The 27,598-nt window shown below is 40.8% G+C and overlaps 1 protein-coding gene across 1 annotated transcript in view; it reads left to right on the top strand.

Annotated features, from left to right (window-relative positions):
• The window catches only part of LOC123990266 (low-density lipoprotein receptor-related protein 1B-like), a 265,509-nt gene that overhangs the window by 60,511 nt on the left and 177,400 nt on the right, over positions 1-27,598 (top strand). Inside the window, exons 21-25 of the mRNA XM_046290887.1 lie at positions 3,537-3,668; positions 3,978-4,205; positions 5,656-5,830; positions 11,054-11,148; positions 13,902-14,051. Of these exons, the coding sequence (XP_046146843.1) occupies positions 3,537-3,668; positions 3,978-4,205; positions 5,656-5,830; positions 11,054-11,148; positions 13,902-14,051 (780 nt within the window). The remainder of the gene's footprint in view (positions 1-3,536; positions 3,669-3,977; positions 4,206-5,655; positions 5,831-11,053; positions 11,149-13,901; positions 14,052-27,598) is intronic.

The following is a 27,598-nucleotide window of genomic DNA, read 5'->3' as shown; positions in this document are numbered from 1 at the left end:
TTTTTTGGTCCTCCCTCAATAACTCGGGAAAGCATGCATTTTATTAGGCAACAGATGAAATAAGTTATGAAGAACTTCACAAAGTGGTGAATGTGCAAGGTGATGAGCTTGATCCTCCCTTCCAGTAAATATCCAGGGTCTTATTCTGGTGACATGATGATCGATGCTTGAATGCCGTTTGACAAATGCAAATAATATCGGTCTTAGCCATAATGATCTCATCATGTAGGTAGCCTACCCCCACTGTATCTGCAAACTGTTGGCAAAAGTACATGTGCCAAGACCAGAGTGGGCACATTTACTATATAAACAGTTTTTGTGACAAAACCATCAGTAGAGTTGAAAATGTGATCACACTCAGCCTTAAATCTGAAAAAGTATGTTTGATAGGAACATCTTCGGAGGGGAAATGTGCACGTTGTTTTATGAATATTATAGAATATTTGCAAGAAAATCTGTCACAAATTGGATGGAAACCTCGCTGTCGAGTGCGTTAAACACTGAAAGCGTAGACATATAGACACTGGAACAGCGTTAAATTAACACAATGCTTAGTGTAAAGACTTATTTCCTAGAGTGCCTTGCCTTTCGAGTGAATTGTATAGTTACCACACGACTGCATTTGGTAGTGACAGACATGGTTGTTGCAGTCATCCATTTTCATTCCTAAGGACATCACCAAGTGAGATCCTAAGAAAAATGCTATCACTAAAATGTAATTTTTTAACACAATACAATGTGTATTTCATAAGGCCTTATTTTGAGGGCCTACACTCTAAACATAATTCAATACTTATAGATTTAATTAACACTCATTGGTGTAAAATAATCCCAGTGTTGTTGTTAATAACCAGAGTTGAATCAAAACCACGCCCATCATTATCATATTTCATAGCATGGTATATTGCAGATTGATTTTAAGAATTGTTTTTTCAATATACGTATATGTTTCTGTATGTTGTAATGTAATTAAATGTTGTACATTGATTGATAAATTAATGTTAAACAATAAATAACACATTTATTGTGAAGGTGTAAGCTATATAACATGGATTTATTAGACCTTTTTAAAGTGGCTTCTAGGCTGTGTGTGGAAGCCAGGAGATACTAAATGTGTTTATGTTAATTAAAAGTATTTTTTTAAACATTTAATTTATTTAACCTTTACATAACAAAGCAAGTCAGTTAAGAACAAATTCTTATTTACAATGACGGCCTACCCCGCCCTATGGGACTCCCAATCACACCTCTAGCACTGAGATGCAGTTCTTAGACCACTGTGCCACTTGAGAGCCCGTGAGAATGAGACTTATTTGCTTGACAATCACCGGCTGGCTAAATTTTGTGACCGCCACAGCACTAGTCTTTCCAGAGATTTGATCGAGCTCTGGCTGGGCCACTCAAGGACATTCAGAGACTTGTCCTGAAGCTACTCCTGCATTGTATTTGCTGTGTGCCATTCCCATTGGAAGGTGAATCTTCGCCCGTCTGAGGTCCCTAGCGCTCCGGAGCAGGTTTTCATGAACGATATCTCTGTACTTTGCTCCGTTCATATTTCCTTTGATCTTGACTAGTCTCCAAGTCCCTGCCGCTGAAAAACATCCCCACAGCATTATGCTGCCACCACAATGCTTCACCGTAGGGATGGTGGCAGTTTTCCTCCAGATGTGATAGTAATAATTCAATCACGGTTTCATCAGACCAGAGAATCTTGTTTCTCATGGTCTGAGAGTCATTTAGGTGCCTTTTGGCAAACTCCAAGCGGGCTGTCATGTGCCTTTTACTGAGGAGTGGCTTCCATCTGGCCACTCTACCATAAAGGCCTGATTGGTGGAGAGGTGCTTAGATATTTGTCCTTCTGGAAGGTTTTTCCATCTCCACAGAGGAACTCTGGAGCTCTGTCAGAGTGACCATCGGGTTCTTGATCACATCCGTGACCATGGCCCTCCTCCCCCGATTGCTCAGTTTGGCCGAGCGGCCAGCTCTAGGAAGAGTCTTGGTGGTTCCAAATTTCTTCCATTTAAGAAAGATATTTGGTACCCTTCCCCAGATCTGTGCCTCGACACATTCCTGTCTCGGAGCTGTACGGACAATTCCTTCGGCTTCATGGCTTGGTTTTTGCTCTGACATGCACTGTCAGCTGTTCGACCTCATATAGACAGGTGTGTGCCTTTCAATATTATATCCATTCAATTGAATTTACCACAGGTGGACTACAATCAAGTTGTAGAAACATTTCAAGGATGATCAATGGAAACAGGATGCACCTAAACTCAAAACATTTTTTGCATTTGTATTATAACTTTCTTTTTCTCCCCAATTCCATGATATCCAATTGGCAGTTACAGTCTTGTCTCATCGCTGCAACTCCCATATGGACTCGGGAGAGGCGAAAGTCGAGAGCCATGCTTCCTCCGAAACACAACCCAACCAAGCCGCACTGCTTCTTGACACAATGCCCACTTAACCCGGAAGCCAGCCGCACCAATGTGTCAGAGGAAACACCCTACACCTAGTGACCGTGTCAGCGTGCACCGCGCCTGGCCTGTCACACAGGACTCGCTAGTGCGCGATGGGACAAGGACATTCCTGCCGGCCAAACCCTCCCCTAATCCTGACAATGCTGGGCCAATTGTGCGCCGCCCCATAGGTCTCCCGGTCGTGGGCAGCTGCGACAGAGCCTGGACTCGAACCCAGAATCTCTAAACTCTATTTCGAGTCTCATAGCAAAGCGTATGAATACTTATGTAAACAAGGTATTTCTGTTTTTTATTTTTAACACATTTGCAAAATATCTAAATAAAAACATCTAAATATCTGTTTTCGCTTAGTCATTATGGGGTATTGTGTGTATTTATTTACTACTCTTTAGTTTGTGTAACCAGGTTTGCTGAGTCAGCATCCATTTCAAATGCAACTGCACCAAAGATGTCCCACCTACCCCAACCATTTCTCTTGATGCATTGCCAGTGATTTAGACCACTTGAAAGCAGTGTTGAAACACGAGAACCAATGTGGGTGGTAGTAGGTATGGATAGGGTGGAATGCCATCTCATCAGCATTATTGTTGTATCAGAGGGAGTATCAGAGGGATTCAGCATTATGTTTGAACAGTACAGGTGGCCAACTGCCCATGGAAAAACTTTACACACAGTTTTACAGCTGTTCCTTTATTTCCTGCGTTTCAAAATAACCCTTTAATCATATTGGTCTGTTGCAGATTTACAGAACTAAGCATCTGTATTTTCTGTTTTTAAAAGCTTTGTTGCCCTTTACCCTGTCAGGAAGGTAAGCAGACCTTTTGACCATAGGCCCAAAACCATATCATAGTTCTACCACTTACTCTGGTATATACTTCATAAAAAGGACTTCCTATAAATATTTTCACCAGAAATTAGATTATTGGGAGGCTTTTTGTTCAATTCACTTCATGTATTCATCATGGCCCAATTGTTTCTCCTCCTTTTGCATCTTTTTCTATATTTTTGCTGACAAGTCTCAACCTGACACCCTCCTCTCTCTCACTCTCTCTTCAGCGTCTAACCCTTGTGAGGAGAATAATGGGCGTGGCCCATGCTCACACCTGTGTCTTATCAATTACAACCGTACTGCATCCTGCACCTGTCCACACCTCATGAAACTGTCCCTCAACAAACAATCTTGCGCCGGTGAGTGGGACAGCCATCTTCAATCCTGTAACACCTGTATCTATCGTTTTTGTTATCAAAGTCACAAACAAGTGGGATATTGTACACAATCACTAAACAAAGAACCATAAAAATGACAGAATTATGTTTTTACATATTTATGATTTCATTGGCATTTGTGAAGTATTGACTTGGGATTATGATTAGGGATAAACATCAGCATTTGCATGTCATATCTTACCCCATAACCATATCTGACTAAAAAGTTCAACCGCTTCACAAATCAATGGTCGTCATTGATATTTCTCTCCTAATCTGATTTCTCCATAGTGTTGAAAAGGTTCCTCCTGTACGTCAGGCGGTCAGAGATCCGTGGTGTGGATATTGACAACCCTTACATGAACGTCATGACGGCACTGACTGTCCCAGACATTGATGATGTCACCGTTGTGGATTACGACACCCAGGAGGACCGGATCTACTGGGCGGATGTAAAAACACAGACCATCAAACGGGCCTTCATCAACGGCACCCGCCTGGAGACTGTCATCTCTGGAGGTAGTTAATGGCTGAATCCCAGTATGTAGGGTATGGGGTACTACTTGAGACACATGCACTGTCTGTCCTTCATAAGTGTGTAATTCAGAGAGATAATAATGTATCAGAGATGGTTGAGTCATGGTGAGTTACCTTGCCTAAGACGTGACGACTCGTGTTAACTCCCCTGAGCTTATTCCCAGGCTTTAGCTCAGTTGGCTAACATAGTTGGCGAGCTCTGGGAACAATACTGTATAGGCCATTAAATAACGTAGTGCCAGAGCCTGCCACTCATTTGATTAATAAGATGGATATTTACATTTCGAGAGCTTGGGACTATAAGGTTCTATCTGCAAAAAGATGATCTGAGATAATTGACTTTAAAGTTCCGAACCCTCATTGGTTTGAATGGTGTCAGCAATTGTTTATCTAGTATTCTTTGAACTTAACAACTTGAATGGGGGTATTTAGAGTATTATATAGGAAGAGAACATTGAACAGAAGAAGAACATGTCAATAACTACATTTTGTCAAAAAATGCAGATAGAACCTTATAGTCCCAAACTCTCAATTTTCTGATTGACATTACGAAGGGATGAAACACTGTCAAGACAAAGGCAGGAAATAACTTCCACGATCATTATTTGTTTTCTTGTGGCTTTGATGGGAATATCTGTTTTACCAAATTGTATTGCATGAAAGTACGTCATCAAAGAGCAAAAGACAATTGCTGTTTTTCAAGAAGAGCCTCCTCTCTTCTTTCTTTGATTATCCACAGAGCACACCCTAATTCCCATTCTGTAAATTTGTGCCGTAGATTTAATTAATGACCACCTGATAATGAACAGAACAAAAACCTGCCTGCATATACTTTTTGACACACACTTATTATAATCTTTACTTTGGTAACACTTATTTTAAGGGTCCATAATAAAGCATTTATAAACCATTTATAAGGCATTTACAAACGTTTGCTCACCATTTATGAATCGTGACTCCTGCATTAGTAAATGTTAGTAAGCTAGTTATTCACACGTCTATATATTTCACTAAACATCCTGTGTTGTGTGCTTATTCTTTTACTAGCTCCTGCTGTCTACTGTCTACTGTCTACCAATTGCATGTTCATATTTTTGTAAGAAATTACACTGGTCACTCAAAACATTTCTAAAGTATTAATAAAGTATAAACAGCACTTAATAAATGATGAACACACACTTTATAAATACCTTATAAAATAATGGTTTATTACGCTCCCATAAAATGAAGTGTTATCTTTACTTCCTCTGTATTTAAAAATATATATAAATATATAAATTGTTAGGAAGCATAAACAACATTGAATACCAATGTTTTGGTACCTGTTTGCTGTCCCAAGGTCTGTATATTATCCTGTCTAACTGATGACCAATGTGATTCTGTAAAACTAGATGTTGAATTGACAGCCTCACTCTCTTTATTATCCCCTCAGATATACTAAACTGCCGTGGGCTGGCGTTAGACTGGCTCTCTAGGAATTTATACTGGCTCAGCTCAGAGAATGACGAGTCTCAAATCAATGCCGCTCGCCTGGATGGTTCCCTGAAGACCTCAGTCATTCATGGGATTGATAAACCAAGGTGCCTTGTTGTGCACCCCACAAAGGGGTAAGTAGATTAAACCAGCATCTGTGTACTTCATCATTATCTACTGGGCTCACCGTCAGCGTGGGATTAGGAAAAACAAATATATTCCATTTGTAGACAAGACACTGATAAAAGTACATTTCCAAGCTTCTGTCATGAAAAGAAAACATAGAATCTGCAGCAATTATTCAGTGGAAATATTTATATTGTGTGCAATTTAGCCACACAGTATCAACATGAAGAAAGTAAACAGCTCTCTACGACCAAATTATTTAATCCTAATCAGATAGGTTTTTTTACATTGGAGATAATATAAGACAAGTAGTGAAAACAATAGAACACTGTGAAAAATCTGGGAAACCAGATTTCATATTCATAGCTGACTTTGAAAGGCCTTTGATAAAGTACGACTGGAATCTATATACAGTGCCTTGCGAAAGTATTCGGCCCCCTTGAACTTTGCGACCATTTGCCACATTACAGGCTTCAAACATAAAGATATAAAACCATATTTTTTGTGAAGAATCAACAACAAGTGGGACACAATCATGAAGTGGATGAAATTTATTGGATATTTCAAACTTCTTTAACAAATCAAAAACTGAAAAATTGGGCGTGCAAGTTAAGTTAATACTTTGTAGCGCCACATTTTTGCTGCGATGACAGCTGTAAGTCACTTGGGGTATGTCTCTATCAGTTTTGCACATCGAGAGACTGACATTTTTTCCCATTCCTCCTTGCAAAACAGCTCGAGCTCAGTGAGGTTGGATGGAGATTTGTGAACAGCAGTTTTCAGTTCTTTCCACAGATTCTCGATTGGATTCAGGTCTGGACTTTGACTTGGCCATTATAACACCTGGATATGTTTACTTTTGAACCATTCCATTGTAGATTTTGCTTTATGTTTTGGATCATTGTCTTGTTGGATGACAAATCTCCGTCCCAGTCTCAGGTCTTTTGCAGACTCCATTAGGTTTTCTTCCAGAATGGTCCTGTATTTGGCTCCATCCATCTTCCCATCAATTTTAACCATCTTCCCTGTCCCTGCTGAAGAAAAGCAGGCCCAAACCATGATGCTGCCACCACCATTTTTGACAGTGGGGATGTTTTGTTCAGGGTGATGAGCTGTGTTGCTTTTACGCGCAACATAACGTTTTGCATTGTTGTCAAAAAGTTCAATTTTGGTTTCATCTGACCAGAGCACCTTCTTCCACATGTTTGGTGTGTCTCCCAGGTGGCTTGTGGCAAACTTTAAACAACACTTTTAATGGATATCTTTAAGACATGGCTTTCTTCTTGCCACTCTTCCATAAAGGACAGATTTGTGCAATATACGACTGATTGTTGTCCTATGGACAGAGTGTCGCACCTCAGCTGTAGATCTCTGCAGTTCATCCAGAGTGATCATGGGCCTCTTGGCTGCATCTCTGATCAGTCTTCTCCTTGTATGAGCTGAAAGTTTAGAGGGACGGCCAGGTCTTGGTAGATTTGCAGTGGTCTGATACTCCTTCCATTTCAATATTATCGCTTGCACAGTGCTCCTTGGGATGTTTAAAGCTTGGGAAATCTTATTGTATCCAAATCCGGCTTTAAACTACTTCACAACAGTATCTCGGACCTGCCTGTTGTGTTGCTTGTTCTTCATGATGCTCTCTGCGCTTTTAACGGACCTCTGAGACTATCACAGTGCAGGTGCATTCATAAGGAGACTTGATTACACACAGGTGGATTGTATTTATCATCATTAGTCATTTAGGTCAACATTGGATCATTCAGAGATCCTCACTGAACTTCTGGAGAGAGTTTGCTGGACTGAAAGTAAAGGGGCTGAATAATTTTGCACGCCCAATTTTTCAATTTTGATTTGTTAAAAAAGTTTGAAATATCCAATAAATGTTGTTCCACTTCATGATTGTGTCCCACTTGTTGTTGATTCTTCACAAAAAAATACAGTTTTATATCTTTATGTTTGAAGCCTGAAATGTGGCAAAAGGTCGCAAAGTTCAAGGGGGCCAAATACTTTCGCAAGGCACTGTATAAATGCCTGGACTATTTACATTTTGGAGAATCTCTTATACGATGGGTTAAAGTCATGTATAATAACCCCATGTATAAAATAGTAAATAATGGCAACTTCTCAGAAATAATTAAATTGTCAAAGGGAGTAAAGTAAGGCTGTCCTTTATGAACATATCTATTTATTAACATCGAAATGTTATCTATTAAAATCAGATCCAACAATAATATCAAGGGATTAGAAATCCAGGGTTTAAAAAAAAGTGTCATTGTACGCTGACGATTCATGTTTTATTTTAAATCTGCCATTTGGATCCCTGCACAGCCTCATAGAGGATCTAGATAATCATTCTAACCTCTCTGGATTAAAACATAATTATGATAAATGCAACATATTACATATTGGATCTCAAAAAATTTAACTTTTACATTACTGTGTAGTTAAAATGGTCCGACAGTGAAGTGGGCATACTGTACTCTGTATTCATATCCCAAAATAATAATTTCACAACAATACATTTTAATATAATTTAGCCAAATTATATAAGGTTTTGCTACCATAGAAAGGACAACACCTGTTAATTTGTGGAAAAATCACCCTGATGAATTCTTTAGTCATATTCCAGTTTACCTACTTACTTAATGTGCCTATAGAAAGTCAACACACCCTTTCAAAATGTTCACCTTACTGCCTGAATTGAAAACACATTAAATTGGCCTTTTTATTAACAAACAGTAACCCACAATATCCAAGTGAATTTTTTTGAATTTTTTTCTTAAAAACTCTGAAAATGTATAAAAATTAAAGCTGTAAAAAATACATTATTTGGGTAAGTGAACCCCCTCCCCTTCCTGTAAGGCAACAAAAGCGGAACATTTTGAAATGGGGTGGTGAATTTCTATACCCACTGTATGGCCTTACCTACACCTAACTACTTGTTTTTCAAAATTATATAAGGAAAAAATATTCCACTCTTATTTGGAACGGCAAGCCAGGCAAAATTAAATGGACCTATTTATATAATGAATATGAATTCGGAGCGCAGAAATATTAAAGCATTGGACCTCTCACTAATTGATTCAGTTATACAAAAATGATACTTAAATCCAAACTGGTTCTCTAACAGATTAGTAAAAAGGGATAATCCCATGTTTAAGAATGGCCCTTTTCCCTTCATTCAGATTAAAACCTCTCACTTTCAGTTATATGACAAACATTTTTAAAACAAGCAACAGATAACTGGTTGCAATTTCAGTTTGATCCACAAATAAATACATTAAAAAAGTTAAAGTTAAAAGTGAAACAAACATTAGAAGATATATTATGGTTAAACTCAAATATACCAATTGGAATACATTTTTTAAAACTGTATAATCTTTGTAAATGATATCATAAATAGGACTGGTGGAGTTATGTCACACATGGAGTTAACAAACATAAAAAACATAAAACAAACATGGAAACTTCTGCTCTTCAAAATTACAACTAACTGATTGCAGCATTACTGCAAAAATGGAGGAGGCAAGTGGAAAGGTGAGAAGGTTGGACCCTGCATTAAAGACCAAAATTGGCTAAAGTAAATTGTGATAAATAAACAATACCACTTTAATTTAAGGACAAAAAAATTGACAACTCCACCATACAGGTAGCAAAATACTTAGGAGGAGATTCCCTATGTACCGATTCCGTGGCACAAGGTTTATGAACTGATACACAAAACGCCGGATTCAAAACTTACAGTTTTTATATTTTAAATTATTACACAAAATGTTTGCAACCAACAGAATGTTATATATATATATATATATATATATATATATATATATATATACAGTGCTTTCGAAAAGTATTCAGACCCCTTTTATTTTTCTAAATGGATTAAGAATAATGTTTCCCTCATCAATCTACACACAATACCCCATAATGAAATGTTTGCAAATGTAAAAAAAAAGAAAAAAAACATATTTGATTGGACATGATTTGGAAGGCACACACCTGTAAGGTTCCACAGCTGACAGTGCATGTCAGAGCAAAAACCTGGAAATAATGTTGAAGGAATTGTCCGTAGTGCTCCGAAACAGGATTGTGTCGAGGCACGGATCTGTGACAGAGTACCACAAATGTTTGCAGCATTGAAGGTCCCCAAGAACACAGTGGCCTCCACATTCTTAAATGGAAGAAGTTTTGAATCTCCAAGACTCTTCCTAGAGCTGGCCGCCCTGAGCAATCGGGGGAGAAGGGCCATGGTCAGGGATGTGACCAAGAATCTGGTGGCTCCAGAGTTCCTCTGAGGAGATGGGAGAACCTTCCAGAAGGACAACTATCTCTGCAGCACTCCACCAATCAGGCCTTTATGGTAGAGTGGTCAGACGCAAGCCATTCCTCAGTAAAAGGCACATGACAGTCCGCTTGGAGATTGCCAAAAGGCACCTAAAGGACTCTCAGACAATGAGAAACAATATTCTCCGGTCTGATGAAACAGATATTGAATTATTTGGCCTGAAAACCAAGTGGAGGAAACCTGCCACCATCCCCACAGTGAAGCATTGTGGTGGCAGCATTGTGCTGTGGGGATGTTTTCAGCGGCATGGACTGGACTACTGGTCAGGATCAAGGGAAAGATGAACGGAGCAAAGTACAGAGAGATCCTTGATGAAAACCTGCTCCAGAGCTCTCAGGACCTCAGACTGGGGCGAAGGTTCACCTTCCAACAGGACAACGGCCCTAATCACATAACAAAGACAATGCAGGAGTGGCTTCGGGACAAGTCTATGACTGTCCTTGAGTGGCCCAGCCAGAGCTCAATCAAACATCTCTGGAGAGACCTGAAAATAGCTGTGCAGCAACGCTCCCCATCCAACCTGACAGAGCTTGGGAGGATCTGCAGAAAAGAATGAGAAAAACTCCACAAATACAGGTGTGACAAGTTTGTAGTGTCATACCCAAGAAGACTGAAAGCTGTAATCACTGCCAAAAGTGCTTATACAAAGTACTGAGTAAAGGGTCTGAATGCTTCTGTACATGTGATTTTATATATATAGAAATTTGCAAAAATGTCAACTGTTTTTGCATTGTCATTATGGGGTATTGTGTGAAGATTGATGACAAAAAAAACTACCATTTAATACTTTTTAGAATAAGGCTATAACGTAAAAAAGTGTGGAAAAAGTAACATGTAATGTGCAATGTGTGTGTAACTGTAGGCTTCTGATGTTCTTTGACTTTAGGAAAATCTACTGGACAGATGGCAACACAATAAACATAGCCAACATGGATGGGAGCAACAGCAAGGTCCTTCACCAGAACCAACGGGAACCAGTCGGTCAGTTGAACATTATAGCTCTGTTTGTTCAGACTGTGGAACACTACTGCTTGTTCCAACACAATGTTTCCAACATTATTTATCATGGGACAGATTCCAATGTCATACACCGGAGCAGTACAACAACCTGGCAGTACCTGCTTTGGCCAATGTAGGGTGTACATTTGAGGACTTCCCTAGTCCTGATAACGAAAGGCCTAAAATGAACACAACACATATTTCTACCTGCATATCCCCTGATCATAAGCACTGGTTTCTTCTATTCTTTATAAAGCAAAATTACAAATGGTTGGGATTTAAATAATTTGCTACTAACTGAAAACATAATCTGCTGCCATACACAGTTGTTCAACCTGAAGCTTGTATACTCAGATGATACAAGCTTCAGTGAACAATGGTGCATCTGCAGGGTCATGCATCAAGCAGCTGTTCTGTTCTCACTGCATATGTAGACCTGAAAGATCAAGTTTTCATTTTCTCAGTTAAACACAGTATCATTGTATTTGATGGGTCTCAATCGGGTTGACTTGATGGGCCCTGTCAGAAATATAAATTGATGGTTCACAATATACATCACATTACATAATGGATGATGATGGGCCGGACCTGCGAATGGGAGTAAATTATTGATGTGTTGTGACTGTGAATCTGCCGTCCATAAATCCACACACACACACACACACACACACACACACACACACACACACACACACACACACACACACACACACACACACACACACACACACACACACACACACACACACACACACACACACACACACACACACACACACACACACACACACACAGAGAAAGCTGTTCATAGACACAAAATAGCCTCCAGTTGCCACCATCAATTGTGCCGTTCTGTCAAATCCCATCATGTCCGCTGGAGATTGGTCAAATTGTTTATAATGTCAAGTAGAGGTCATAGAGATATCCCAGGCAGGCCGCGACGAATCATTACCACACACACGCACGCACGCACGCACGCACGCACACACACACACACACACACACACACACACACACACACACACACACACACACACACGCACACACACACGCACACATGCAAACACACACACACACACACAAAAACAAAAACACACACTCGCAAACACTTAGGCATGCACACACTCACAAACACAGCCACAAGTACACACCCACATTAATACTGAATCCTATGATACAAATAAAGGCCCATATGGAGTCACATCCCAGGTCGCAAAAAGTATTCCAACAATCTCACACATCCTCACAGTATCATCTCCGTGCCAAAGAAAGGGAAAGTAACTGGACTGAATGACTATTGACACGTAGCACTCGCTTCCGTCATCATGAAGTGCAGTCAAAGATCACATCACCTCCTCACTTCCTCCCTCCCCGACACACTCAACCCTCTCCAATTTGCCTACCACTCAAAAGATCCACAGACGATGCAATCACTACTGTTCTGCACGCTGCCCTCACCCACCTGGACAAGAGGAATGCATATGTGAGGATGCTATTCATCGACTACAGCTTGGCCTTCAATACCATGGTGCCCTCTAAGCTCACCACAATGCTCACGGCCCTGGGACTGAACTCACCCCTATGGAGGAGTTCCCGACAGGCCGCCCCCAAGTGGTGATGGCAGGCAACATTACCTCCTCCAAACCCTCCTCCATAAGGGTTTGTCCTCAGTCCCCTCCTGTACTCCCTGTATACCCACGACTGTGTGGCCTCACAACACCATCATCAAGTTCACTGATGATATGACAGTAGTAGGCCTGATTACGAACAACCACGAGATGGCCCACATGGAGGAGGTTGGCACTCTGACGGTGTGGTGCCAGGTGAACAACATATCCCTCAATGTTAGCAAAACAAAGGGGCTGATTGTGGATTTTAGGAAGAACCAGGCTGGGTACGCCCACATCCTCATCAACGGAGCCGTCGTGGAGACGGTTAAAAACACATCTGAAATGGTCAAACCACACGGACACAGTCGGGAAGAAAGCACGACAGTGACTCTTCAACTTCAGGAGGCTGAAGAAATTTGTCATGTCTCATTGGGCCCTCATGTGTTCTACAGGAGTACCATTGAGAGCATACTGTCGGGATGCATCACAGCTTGATACGGCAACTACAACGCTGCGGACCACAAGGCGCTACAGAGGGTGGTACACTCAGCCGAACACACCATTGGGTGCACACTGCCTACCCTCCAGGACACCGAGAACATCAGGTGTTGCAAGAAGGCCAAGAAGATCATCAGGAACCTCAGCCACCCGAGCCATGGCCTGTTCTCCCCGCTTCCGTCACTCAGACACGGGCAGTACAGGAGTATCATGGTTAGCACTAACAGACTGGCCAATATATTCTACAGCCAAACCATCGGGCTGCTGAATAGCAGCCTACGGACAATTACCCTGCCCACACCCCAATTAGCATTATACTGTATGTATGTATCCTTGTCACAGTTGTAAACATGTACCGTACATATATACAGTGTGTTTTATTGCTTTATTATTATTGTTTCATTCTGTACTGTTGGAGCTTAAGTATTTCACTGCACACTGCAAGTAGGCTACATCTGCGACCCTGTGTCATTAAATAAAAAATAATCTAATCAAAGAAACACATATTATACATCTTACTTGAAAAATAAAATTCACTATATTTCACCACTCACCATATTTTCATTCTATAGTGACACAAAGGTTTAATACCTATTATTAACCCTGTCATTCATTCTTCTCCCCCAGGTCTCTCCATAGATTATACAGCCAACAAGCTGTACTGGATCAGCTCTGGTAATGGCACTATCAACAGGTGCAATGTGGACGGTAGTGGTCTGGAGGTGCTGGAGAGCATGAAGAGGGAGCTAACCAAAGCCTCAGCATTGGCCGTTATGGGTGAGTAGTGGCTAGTTCCAAACATAGTGTACCCACATCCAATGTCCTTTGTAGCTCAGTTGGTAGAGCATGGCACATAATTATTATATTATTATTATTATTATTACTTGTAATGGCAGGGTTGTGGGATGGATTCCTGGGACTACCCCTTTATAAATGTATTGCTCCATTACTGTAAGGAGCTTTGGATAAAAGCATGTGCTAAATTGCATATATTAATGACTTGTAGGTGCTGGGTACACATAATAGAAACTCAGGAAATAAAGAATATATACCTGCACATTGATGAAGGCTCCCGCTGTTGTATTGTGCAATGTTTCGACCTGAAGGTCTTTATCAGGCTTGAATAGTGGAAGATGTCAGTCAATGCATCAGATCCAGGTCATGGATTAAGGGAGAACGTGGGGAGGATTAGGGCCTAGGTGTGGTGTATGTTGCTAGTTAAGTGGCTCGTGGATAAAGCCATTTAACCAATACTATGTTTTGACTGACAGTTCTGCTTCACTCTGTGTGAAATTGTCTGGGAATTAGATAATTAAAACACTGGTTGGAGCTGCAGCTTGACTGATGATAGATTGTTTTGGAATTAGAATGGATTTGGATGGCCATTGTGTAGTGTTGTTGCTTGGTATCAGTGCTGGATGCAATATGTTGGAAGATCCATCACTTAGATTTGTGTGTGTGTTTGTGTGTTTGTTTCATAAGGAAATGTGCTGAAACATTATATTTCTCCAACATGGTCCTTCTTTTCAATAAGATGGCATTTTTTTCTCAATACCATTTGTTTTGTTGTGCCATTGCACTTTACATAAAGACTCATGAATGAATGATCTGATTCCCAAACTTGATGACACTTTCATGCAAAAGGCTATGTGTAATCAGTCTACATTAAGTTGAAAAGTTTGAAAGTAGTTTGGAATCTGTGAATGCATCTTTTTCAAAAAACATTTATACATTGTGGGAATATAAATTAAAATGTTATCATTCTCTATTCTTTTTCCTCCACTGGCAACTAGTCAGCAGCACGGTAGTACTTAAATTGAAGAGGAAAGTAAAGTTTGGCCTCAGAGGATGACAAAACATATGCCAAACATCCAAGTAGGGGAATGTTAATAGGATTGATTTAAGACCAGATGGAAAGGGAAAGTAAGACCACAGTGTCTCATAAGACATTTAATTCAGCACAAAGCATCTGGCTTCTTAATTGCATTACATTCGATACACCATTTTGGATTCAGGATGCATTTTTTTTTTAAACTACACTTCCTAACAGTTACAATCTGGACAATTGGGAGGAAGCTTCTTGCTGTATGAAGGTACATGTATGTTTGCCAGGAGTGGTAATGAGAAGCAGTCACAGAATGTAGATTTTTTTAACTTGGTGTTTACGGTCAGAAACGTTGTCAGAGGAAAATTCACTGTCCTTTGATACACTGTACAGTATTTAGGCATTCCTCGTTCCTCCGTGAACAAATGTGTGTCTCTCTCTCGCTGTGAGTTAAAAAATATCTAATTAGGCTGTCAGAAAGTGAAGAAATGAGTATAGAAGTTTGATTCTTTACTTTATAGTGTCTGCTTAGAGTCTGGATGTATGGAACGAATATGACAATACATTCACTTCATATATTAAAAACACTTTAAGTTGGCAACCATTTTAGAGTTTTACTTTACGGAGGAAGTACTGTAAAGTAAAATGTTCTTGCTGTTAAAATGGAGACCGAGTTGGATACTTCATTATCTCATTCCACAAAATGTGAACCAAAATGCAAGGTGACAAAGATTAATGCCCTGATCAAAGCAGTAGAAACTTCCAGTAGAACAGTGGAATGATGTGTTCACAACAAGCCATCTATCACACAGTCTGGTTGTAATGCTTTTCATTGCTTTGACTGGGATATTCCTATTCTGCCAAAGAAAGAGAACAATTGTGCAATGGTTTTATATTATGACTGTTTATGTTTAACTGTTTATGTATTTGCAACTTTATAGCAATTTGGATTTAATTTCAAATCACATATGAGGTTTTTTATTCAACCGAAAATGAAAACCAACAAATTGAACAGACACAAACAGTCAACACCACATAATGTCATATAAAGATCTCCAGGCCATGATAAATCTGAAAGAAAAACAGAGCATTTAGTAGATTATAGACATTGGTTTAAGTGTAGTGTTAATAAAAATGTCCCTACCATCATATCTAAGCAAATATGAAACTAATATCGATGGAAGTTCATAAATCAGCTTGCCTGGAGGTACACAACACACTCCCCACCTCTCATTGAATCAAATCAAACGTTATTTGTCACATGCACCGAATACAACAGGTGTAGAGTAGACCTTAGAGTGAAATGCTTACTTACAAGCCCTTAAACAACAATGCAGTTGTAAGAAAAAAAATGAAAAAAAGTAAGAGATAAGAGGAACAAATCATTAAAGAGCAGCAGTGAATAACAATAGCGTAGCTATATACAGGGGGTACCGGTACAGAGTCAATGTGGAGGCTATATACAGGGGGTACCGGTACAGAGTCAATGTGGAGGCTATATACAGGGGGTACCGGTACAGAGTCAATGTGGAGGCTATATACAGGGGGTACCGGTACAGAGTCAATGTGGAGGCTATATACAGGGGGTACCGGTACAGAGTCAATGTGGAGGCTATATACAGCGGGTACCGGTACAGAGTCAATGTGGAGGCTATATACAGGGGGTACCGGTACAGAGTCAATGTGGAGGCTATATACAAGGGGTACCGGTACAGAGTCAATGTGGAGGCTATATACAGGGGGTACCGGTACAGAGTCAATGTGGAGGCTATATACAGCGGGTACCGGTACAGAGTCAATGTGCGGGGGCACCGGTGTCTTGAGTAATTGAGGTAATATTTACATGTAGGTAGAGTTATTAGTGTGACTATGCATAGATAATAACAGAGAGTAGCAGCAGCGTAAAAGAGGGGGGCAATGCAAAAAGTCTGGGTAGCCATTTAATTAGATGTTCAGGAGTCTTATGGCTTGAGGGTAGAAGCTGTTTAGAAGCCTCATGGACCTAGACTTGGTGGTCCGGTACCGCTTGCCGTGCAGTAGCAGAGAGAACAGTCTATGACTAAGGTGGCTGGAGTCTTTGACAATTTTTAGGGCCTTCCTCTGACACCACCTGGTATAGAGGTCCTGAATGGCAGGCAGCTTGGCCCTGGTGATGTACTGGGCCATATGCACTAGTTGCCATACCAGGCAATGATGCAACCCTTCAGGATGCTCTCGATGGTGCAGCTGTAGAACCTTTTGAGGATCTGAGGACGCATGCCAAATTTTTTCACTCTCCTGAGGAGGAATAGGTTTGTCGTGCCCTCTTCATGACTGTCTTGGTGTGCATGGGCCACAATAGTTTGTTGGTGATGTGGATGCCAAGGAAGTTGATGCTCTCAACCTGCTCCACTACAACCCTGTCAATGAGAGTGGGGGCGAGCTTGGTCCTCCTTTTCCTGTAGTCCACAATCTTCTCCTTTGTATATTGATCACGTTGAGGGAGAGGTTGTTGTCCTTGCACCACATGGTCAGGTCTCTGACCTCCTCCCTATGGGCTATCTCATCATTGTCAGTGATCAGACCTACCACTGTTGTGTCATCGGCAAACTTAATGATGGTGTTGGAGTTGTGCCTGGCCTTGCAGTCATGAGTGAACAGGGAGTACAGGAGGGGGACTGAGCACGCAACCCTGAGGTGACCCCATTTTGAGGTTCAGCATGACGGATGTGTTGTTACCTACACTTACCACCTGGGGGCGGCCCATCAGGAAGTCCAAAATCCAGTTGCAGAGGGATGTGTTCAGTCCCAGGGTCCTTAACTTAGTGATGAGCTTTGAGGGCACTATGGTGTTGAACACTGAGCTGTAGTCCATGAATAGCATTCTCACATATGTGTTCCTTTTTGTCCAGGTGTGAAAGGGCAGTGTGGAGTGCAATAGGGATTGCATCATCTCTGGATCTGTAGGTGCGGTATGCAAATAGGAGCGGGTCTAGGGTTTCTGGGATAGTGGTGTTGATGTGAGCCATGACAAGCATTTCAATGCATTTCATGGCTACAGACGTGAGTGCTACAGTTCGGTAGTTATTTAGGCAGGTTACCTTAGTGTTCTTGGGCACAGGGACTATGGTGGTCTGCTTGAAACATGTTGGTATTACAGACTCAGACAGGGAGAGGTTGAAAATGTCAGTGAAGACTCTTGACAGTTGGTAGACGCATGCTCAGAGTACACATTCTGGTAATCTGTCTGGCCCTGCAGCCTTGTGAATGTTGGCTGTGGAGAGCGTGATCACACAGTCGCCCGGAACAGCTTGAGCTCTCATGCATGTTTCAGTGTTACTTGCCTCGAAGTGAGCATAGAAGGTATTTCACCTGGTAGGTTTGTGTCACTGGGCAGCTCTCAGCTGTGCTTCCCTTTATAGACTGTAATAGTTTGCTTGCCCTGCCACATCCGACAAGCATCAGAGCCGGTGTATTTGATCTTACTTCTGTAATGTAATGCCATTTTGATGGTTCATCGGAGGGCATAGTGGGATTTCTTATATGCTTCCGGGTTAGAGTCACACTCCTTGAAAGCTGCAGCTTCATTCTTTAGCTCAGAGCGAATGTTTTCTGTAATCCATGGCTTCTGGTTGGGGTATGTGTGTAAAGTCACTGTGGCGATGACGTTATCGATGCACTTCTTAATGAAGCCGGTGACTAATGTGGTGTACTCCTCAATGCAATCGGAAATACCCGGAATGTATTCCATTCTGTGCTGGCAAAACAGTCCTGTAGTTTAGCATCTCCTTCATTCATTCAATTTGTGCATGTAAGCAGGAATCAGGAGGGTAGAATTATGGTCAGATTTGCCAAATGGAGGGCAAGGGAGAGCTTTGTACTCGTCTCTGTGTGTGGAGTAAAGGTGGTCTAGAGTTTTTTCCCTCTGGTTGCACTTCTTAGGGATAGTGTCTTATATCGGCTGAAAGATTCAATTATTGTTAATCTAACTTCACTGTCCGATTTACAGTAGTTATTACAGCGAGAACATGCCATGCGATTGTTTGAGGTCGGCGCCCCACGTCAAAATATTTTTCCACCGGCACAGGGTTCATACATTCACAAATAACCATTAAATACTTACTTTTTGAAAATCTTCCTCTGATTTGTCGTCCAAAGGGTCCCAGCTATAAAAAGTACTGTCATTTTTTTAGATAAAATCCTTCATTATATCCCAAAAAGTCCATTTAGTTGGCGCCATCGAGTTGAGTAATCCACTCATTCAACACGCAGAGAAAGAAATCCAAATATCTTCCCCTAAACTTTGTTTCAACAACTCAAAATATATTTCTATTAACTCCTCAGATACCCTAAAATGTAATCAAACTATACTATTTCTTACTGAAAGAAGTTTTAGTAGGTGAGTAATTTCGTCATGGCGCGCGCAAACAAGAATTTCCAAGACTGTGTCCATCTGCTAAAACATATATTTCTCATTCATTTTTGAAGGTACATGCCTGAAACCTTGAACATAGCCTTCTGAAACAGTGTGGAAGCCATGGGAATTGCATCAAGGGAGCTCATTTTCAATATGACCTTACTCTTGCATTTCTAAGAGGATAGTCTCTCCAAAACAAATAAAGTCAGGTTGGTTTTTCTTTGGATTTTCTCCTACCATATCTATTGTGTTATATTCACCTGCATGATTTTTTTACATTTCTACAAACTTCAAAGTGTTTCCTTTCCAATGGTACCAATTATATGCATATCCTGGCTTCAGGGCCTGAGCTATAGGCAGTTTAGTTTGGGCACGTCATTCAGACAGGAAGTGTAGAAAAAAGGGGCCTAGCCCTAAGTTAACATGCTGATAGAAATTAGGTAAAACTGATTTAAGTTTTCTTGCATTAACCTCTCTGAATCACCCATCCCGGATCCGGGATAATTGTCATCAGCAACGCTGAATAGCACAGCGCCACAGTCAAGTAATATTACTAGAAAATATTCACATTCATGAAATCACAAGTGCAATATTGCAAAACACTGCTTAGCCTTTTGTTAATCCACCTGTCGTCTCAGATTCTGACATTAGTCTTTACAGCGAAAGCAATACAAGCGTTTGTGTAAGTTTATCTCTCGACAAAATAATAAGTATACTTAGCATCAGGTAACTTGGTCACGAAAATCAGAAAAACAGAAAAACAATCAAATTAATCGTTTACCTTTGATGATCTTCGGATGTTTTCACTCACGAGACTCCCAGTTAGACAACAAATGTACCTTTTGTTCCATAAAGATATTTTTTATATCTGTCACGCCCTGGTCGAAGTATTTTGTGTTTTTCTTCATATATTTGGTCAGGCCAGGGTGTGACATGGGTTTTTGTATGTGGTGTGTAGCTTAGTGGGGTTGTAGCTTAGTGGGGTGTTCTAGGAAAGTCTATGGCTGTCTGAAGTGGTTCTCAATCAGAGGCAGGTGTTTATCGTTGTGTCTGATTGGGAACCATATTTAGGCAGCCATATTCTTTGGTTGTATTGTGGGTGATTGTCCTGAGTGTCTTGATGTCCTTGTTCGATGTTAGTTGACACATGTATAGGCTGTTTTCGGTTTTCGTTTCGTTTATTGTTTTGATTCGTGTTCGTGTTTAGTCGTGTTTACGTTTGTTTAAATAAACATGGATCGCAATCGACATGCTGCAGTTTGGTCCGACTCTCCTTCACCATATGAAAAACGTGACAATATCCAAATACCTCCGTTAGTTTGGTGCGTTATGCCCAGGAATCCACCGGAAAGAGCGGTCACGACAACGCAGACAAAAATTCCAAATGATATCCATAATGTCCACAGAAACATGTCAAACGTTTTTTATAATCAATCCTCAGGGTGTTTTTCAAATATCTATTCGATAATATATCAACCGGGACAGTTGACTTTTCCCTAGGACCGGGAGTAACAATGGCCGCCTTTCTCTTTTGCGCACAACTCACTCTGAGAGCCCCCACGTATCCACTTACGCAATGTGGTCATTCACACTCATTCTTCAAAATAAAAGCCTGAAACTATGTCTAAAGGCTGTCGACACCTTAGGGAAGCCATAGAAAAAGGAATCTGGTCGATATCCCTTTAAATGGGCAATAGGGATGCATAAGAACTTATATTTTCCTCACTAACTTTAAACATCAGCTATCTGAGCAGCTAACTGATCGCTGCAGCTGTACATAGCCCATCTGTAAATAGCCCACCCAATCTACCTACCTGATCCCCATATTGTTTTAATGCACTTTTCTGCTCTTGCACACCAGTATTTCTACTTGCATATCATATCTGCTCATCTATCACCCCAGTGTTAATTTTCTAAATTGTAATTATTTCGCTACTATGGCCTATTTATTGCATTACCTCCTACCGCCATTTGCACACACTGTATATAGGCTTTCTTTTTTTCTATTGGTTATTGACTGTATGCTTGTTTATTCCATGTGTAACTCTGTGTTGTTGTTTATGTCGCACTGCTTTGCTTTATCTTGGCCAGGTCGCAGTTGTAAAAGAGAACTGGTTCTCAACTAGCTTACCTGGTTAAATAAAGGTGAAATGAAAATGTAAAAGATGGTATTTTTGGGAGAAATGTCCTCTGGTCTGATGAAACAAGAAATAGAACTGTTTGGCCATAATGACCATCGTTATGTTTGGAGGAAAAAGGGGGAGGCTTGCAAGCCAAAGAAACTCATCCCAACCGTGAAGGTTGGGAGTCGCAGCATCATGTTGTGGGGGTGCTTTGCTACAGGAGGGACTGGTGCACTTCAGAAAATACATGGCATCATTAGGTAGGACAATTATGTGGATATATTGAAGCAACATCTCAAGACATCAGTCAGGAAGTTACAACTTGGTCACAAATGGGTCTTCCAAGTGGACAATGACCCCATGCATGTCTCCAAACTTGTGGCAAAATGGCTTAAGGACAACAAAGTCAAGGTATTGGAGTGGCCTTCACAAAGCCCTGACCTCAGCCCTATAGAACATTTGTGGGCAGAACATAAAAATATGTGTGAGCAAGGAGGCCTACAAACATTCCTCCTGACCAGCTCTGTTAGGAGGAATGGGCCAAAATTCACCCAATTTATTGTGGGAAGCTTGTGGAAGGCTACCTGAAACGTTTGACCCAAGTTAAACAATTTAAAGGCAATGCTACCAAATACTTCTGACCCACTGGGAATGTGATGAAAGAAATAAAAGCTGAAATAAATAATTCTCTCTACTAATGTTCTGACATTTCACATTCTTAAAATAAAGTGGTGATCCTAACTGACCTAAGACAGGGAATTTATACTCTGATTAATTGTCAGGAATTGTGAAACTGAGTTTAAATGTATTTGGCTAAGGTGTATGTAAACTTCCGACTTCAACTGTAGATAGTGTGGTCTGCAGTTTGTCATGACATACTCTTCTCAGGTGAGCACAACCTCAAGACTTCCTTCGATATCATGCCCCAGCTTTTGTTTACAAATATGCATAGGCCCCCACCCCATGTCTTACCAGAGGCTGCTGTTCTATCCTGCTGATAGAGTGTATAACCCGCCAACTGTATTTTATTAATGGTGTTCAGCTACGACTCGGTGAAACATAAGACATTGCCGTTTTTAATGTCCCGTTTATTTTCCAACGATTAAACGTTAGCTAACTTTGAGGATGGTAAAGGCAAATTAGACACTTGTTTCCTGGTCCTCACAAGGTACCCCGATCTCTTTCCGTGAAATCTCAGTTTCTTTCTCCAGCGAATGATGGGAATGAGGGCCTGTACGGGTGTTTGGAGTATATCCTTCCCATCCGACTCATTAAAGATCAATTCTTTATCCAATTTGAGGTGAGTAATCACTGTTCTGATGTCCAGAAGTTATTTTCGGTCATAAGAGACAGCAGCAGCAACATTATGCACAAAATAAGTTACAAAACAAACTTATTTTGTACAAACTGTCTAATTCATACTCTTCAGAGGGCTAATGAACTTTACAGTGTCCTGCTATTAAAATGCTGTATATGTATATATATAATTTGGCCATATGTATTTTTAGATATAGGCCTATTGTAAATTATTATTACTGTTGCATCACCATCTTTATTGCAAAAGGGACCAACATAACTTTAAGCTACATATTATTTTGACACAGGTCAGGAACTGTCCAGTGAGCAGCACAGCAATTAATAAAACAGGTCCATGTTTGAAACACTTCATTCAATATTACACAGGTGAGCTAACAGGCAAAGAAAGCAGGAATGCAGACAGTCATAACTGAGCTACTGTGTCCAACACACCACCACCTGTTATGTTTGGCATCTACTGACCAAAAACGTATGTTATTAGATTTTTTTTTCAATGACATGTTTTACTAAAATAATGTTTAAGGAAATACAGCAATACTTTACTTTGTACCAATACTTTTGGCTGCTTGAGAAGATTTTAATCTTCAGCAACCTGCCTATGCATAGTTTGAAGTACAATACCAACATTGGGCTCCCTCCCAAGTGGCACAGTGGTCTAAAGCACAGCTTTTCAGTGCTAGCAATGTCACTACAGACCCTGGTTTGATTCCAGGCTGTATCACAACTAGCCGTGATTGGGAGTCCCCATAGGGCGGCGCACAATTGGCCCAGCGTCGGCCGGGTTAGAGTTTGACCGGGGTAGACCATCATTGTAAATAAGAATTAGTCCTTAACTGACTTGCCTGGTTATTTTTTTTTTAAATAGCTACTGTAGTAGGTCAAAGCTGTGTGCTGGAAAACCTTGGTATAGCATGGGTGGAGTAGGCATTGTGGTGCTCATGTGAATTTCCTTTCTGTTTTGGCATCAGATCCATGCCTATTCTCACTTAAAACATAGCCTTTTGTTCTTTATATGAGTTAAGGTTCATATTCACGTCAAGGATCCACATTTACAGAATGCAGAATAATCTGTTGAGAGCTATAATAATAAATTAACACTCTGGTATCTATCATGTTCAGCAATATCATTGTTTTCTTTTTCATATGTCCCTGGCTATATATGCCATCTGTTCCAAAGGGAAATTGCTTATTAGATAGCGTTAGCTTTATTTTCTTGCTAGTATTAGGGGCTCTTCTCCGTTGTGAGTTAGCGAATCAATGTTATTGAATGCTGATTAAACACCAGTTCCTTCCTGTAGCTGAGGCCTTTGGTCTGCTTTGAGTCAATCAATGAAAGGCTGTGCTTGGTGTGGTTAGGCTCAACCATCAGCCTGTTTCAATGAAGAGAGATTGATACCTAACAGGGGGCTGGATCTATCACCCCATTTTGTGTGTGTATGTGTGTGTATCTGTGTGTGTGAGAATGTGTGTGTGCATGCGTGCGTGCGTCTGTGTGTGTGACTGACTATCGATGAGAGGTTTACCCAAGGTTGCCCTGCCTGACAGGTTATCAATAGTTTAGTTTTGCGACTGTGGTGTGGAATTGAAGCTAACTGTTACTTCATTCCTGCTGTTGTGTCATGTCATAGTGCTAAACAGCATGTTGAGACTCAGATTGACAGATTCTTTTAAATAAAAATAAAAAGGTTTTCTGGGGGGGGTTGAAAGATCAGCTTTAATATTGCAGATAGATTGTGGCTTCCATCAATGTAATTGTCTGCATAATTTCCAAACCCCCTATATATTTTTGAGTAGATATATAAACAATATTTTCCTTTATTATTTTCCCATAACCCTACCACCCCTCCTATAATTGGAGTAGACTAATGGACAACAACACTTAGCTTTCTACTTCCAGCTTATATGTACTATATACATTTTACAGACACAGTATATTTTACCCTAGTTATCTTTTGTTTGTTTTTAGCCCCATCCTAAAGCTCCACTCAACCCCTCCGATCTATCTCTGAACAGTATCCAGTTTTCTATTTGCCATATATTTTTCAACTGTGTTGTGATGTTTCACAAAGGTTCTGTACCTTTCCATTCTGATTGTTTCTACAGATTGTAAATTAAAGATAAACATTTTTGCAAAGAGTATTATTATACAATATTATTGATCGATTGACTGTTACGTTTTAAATAACCCAGCAGTGCTATTTGCAGAGTTAGCTCCAGGTAAATGTAGCAATTTTGACAGGCTTAAGTGCCAGAATGAACAGCAAGCTGATGATTTGAAGGTGATTTGAAGAGCTCAGTCACAACAAATGGCAAATAATTCCCTAAAAATGTCACCAATTTCATGTTTTTCTGCTGAATCACTGATGTGTCCGGGTGATTCCAGAGGACATTTTTGAATAGAGATAATGGAAGCAATGTGTGTAACACCAGATTTATGCACTACTGTTATTGGATCTGTTAGATGGAGAGTTGAGGGCCTGTGTTTAGATTGTGTGTGTGTGTTAGGTGATGTGAGGTGAGGCTAGGTGTTTAGGCCGTGTGGGTGATCAGTCTCCACTTGCCATCAAACCCAGCGGTTGAGGTGGAAATGTAATTTGATAAGCAATAACCAAGAAATCACTGCTATCTACTTGCCCCAATGGCATTAAATTAACGTATAGTTCTCATTTATATTATTCGTAGCCGTTTATTTAAAACCACAAACAGATGCTGGCACTGAGACCGCACTCAAAAACAATGGTCCAAACACACCAAGACAGTCGTGAAGAGGGCGCCACAAAGCCTATTCCCCCTCAGGAAACTAAAAAGATTTGGCATGGGTCCTCAGATCCAATTGCTCGGCCTCTGACCGCAAGGCTCTACAGAGAGTAGTGCATACGGCCCAGTACATCACTGGGGCTAAGCTCCCTGCAATCCAGGACCTCTACACCAGGCGATGTCAGAGGAAGACCCTAAAAATGGTCAAAGACCCCAGCCACCCCAGTCATAGACTGTTCTCTCTACTACCGCATAGCAAGCAGTACAGGAGTACAGGAGTTCCAAGTTCCAAGGACAAAAAGGGTTCTCAACAGTTTTTACCTCCTAGCCATAAGACTCCTGAACAGGTAATCAAATGGCTACCTGGACTATTTGCATTTTGTGCACCCCCAACCCCTCTTTTTACGCTACTGCTACTCTCTTGTTCATCATATGCATAGTCACTTTACCTATACATTCATGTACATACTACCTCAATTGGGCCGACCAACCAGGGCTCCCGCACATTGGCTAACCGGGCTATCTGCATTGTGTCCTGCCACCCACCACCCGCCAACCCCTCTTTTACGCTACTGCTACTCTCTTGTTCATCATATATGCATCGTCACTTTAACCATATCAACATGTAAATACTACCTCAATCAGCCTGACTAACCGGTGTCTGTATGTAGCCTCGCTACTTTTATAGCCTCGCTAATGTATATAGCCTGTCTTTTTAATGTTGTTTTATTTCTTTACTTACCTATTGCTCACCTGACACCTTTTTTTGCACTATTGGTTAGAGCCTGTAGGTAAGCATTTCACTGTAAGGTCTACTACACCTGTTGTATTCAGAGCAAGTGACAAATAAACATTGATTTTGATTTGATAAGGCCATAAGTGGACAAAAAAATGATCATCCAGAAGCGGAAATCCTATTGGCCAGGGACTTTAATGAAGGCAAACTTAAATCCATTTTAACTCATTTCTACCAGCATGTCACATGTTCAAGCAGAGGAAAAAAACTCTAGACCACCTTTACTCCTCACACAGAGACGCATACAAAGCTCTCACTCCCCCTCCATTTGGCAAATCTGACCATAATTCTAGCCTCCTGATTCCTGCTTACAAGCAAAAACTGAAGCACCAGTGACTTTATCAATATTGAAGTGGTCAAATTTGTATTTTTTACCTTTATTTAACTAAGCAGATCAGTTAAGAACAAATTCTTATTTTCTATGATGTCCTAGGAACAGTGGGTTAACTGTCTTGTTCAGCGGCAGGACGAAAGACCTTTACCTTGCCAGCTCAGGGATTCGATCTTGCAAGCATTCGGTTACTTGTCCGACGCTCTAACCACTAGGCTACCTGCTGCCCCCAATGATATGGATGATACGTTACAGGACTGTTTTGCTAGCATAGACTGGAATATGTTCCGTGATTCATCCAATGGCATTGAGGAGTATACCAACTCAGTCACTGGCCTCATCAAATAGTTCATCGGTGATGTCGTCCCCTCAGTGACCGTACGTACATATCCCAACCAGAAGCCATGGATTACAGGCAACATCTGCACCGAGCTGAAGGCTAGAGGTGTTGCTTTCAAGGAGCGGGACACTAATCTGGACGCTTATAAGAAATCCTGCTATGCCCTCAGATTAACCATCAAACAGGCAATGTGTCAATACAGGACTAAGATGCTCATCAGATGTTTTATTTGACCTTTATTTAACCAGGCAAGTCAGTTAAGAACAAATTCTTATTTTCAATGACGGCCTAGGAACAGTGGGTTACCTCCTGTTCAGGGGCAGAACGACAGATTTGTACCTTGTCAGCTCGGGGGTTTGAACTTGCAACCTTGCAACCAACGCTCTAACCACTAGGCTACCCTGCAGCCCCAAGGCTTGCAAAGTATTCAGGACTACAA

Source organism: Oncorhynchus gorbuscha, linkage group LG01, assembly GCF_021184085.1.
Source record: "Oncorhynchus gorbuscha isolate QuinsamMale2020 ecotype Even-year linkage group LG01, OgorEven_v1.0, whole genome shotgun sequence".
Classification (NCBI taxonomy): domain Eukaryota; kingdom Metazoa; phylum Chordata; class Actinopteri; order Salmoniformes; family Salmonidae; genus Oncorhynchus; species Oncorhynchus gorbuscha.
Note: the sequence above shows the minus strand (reverse complement) of the source record. Positions and strands in the feature narration are given on the sequence as shown.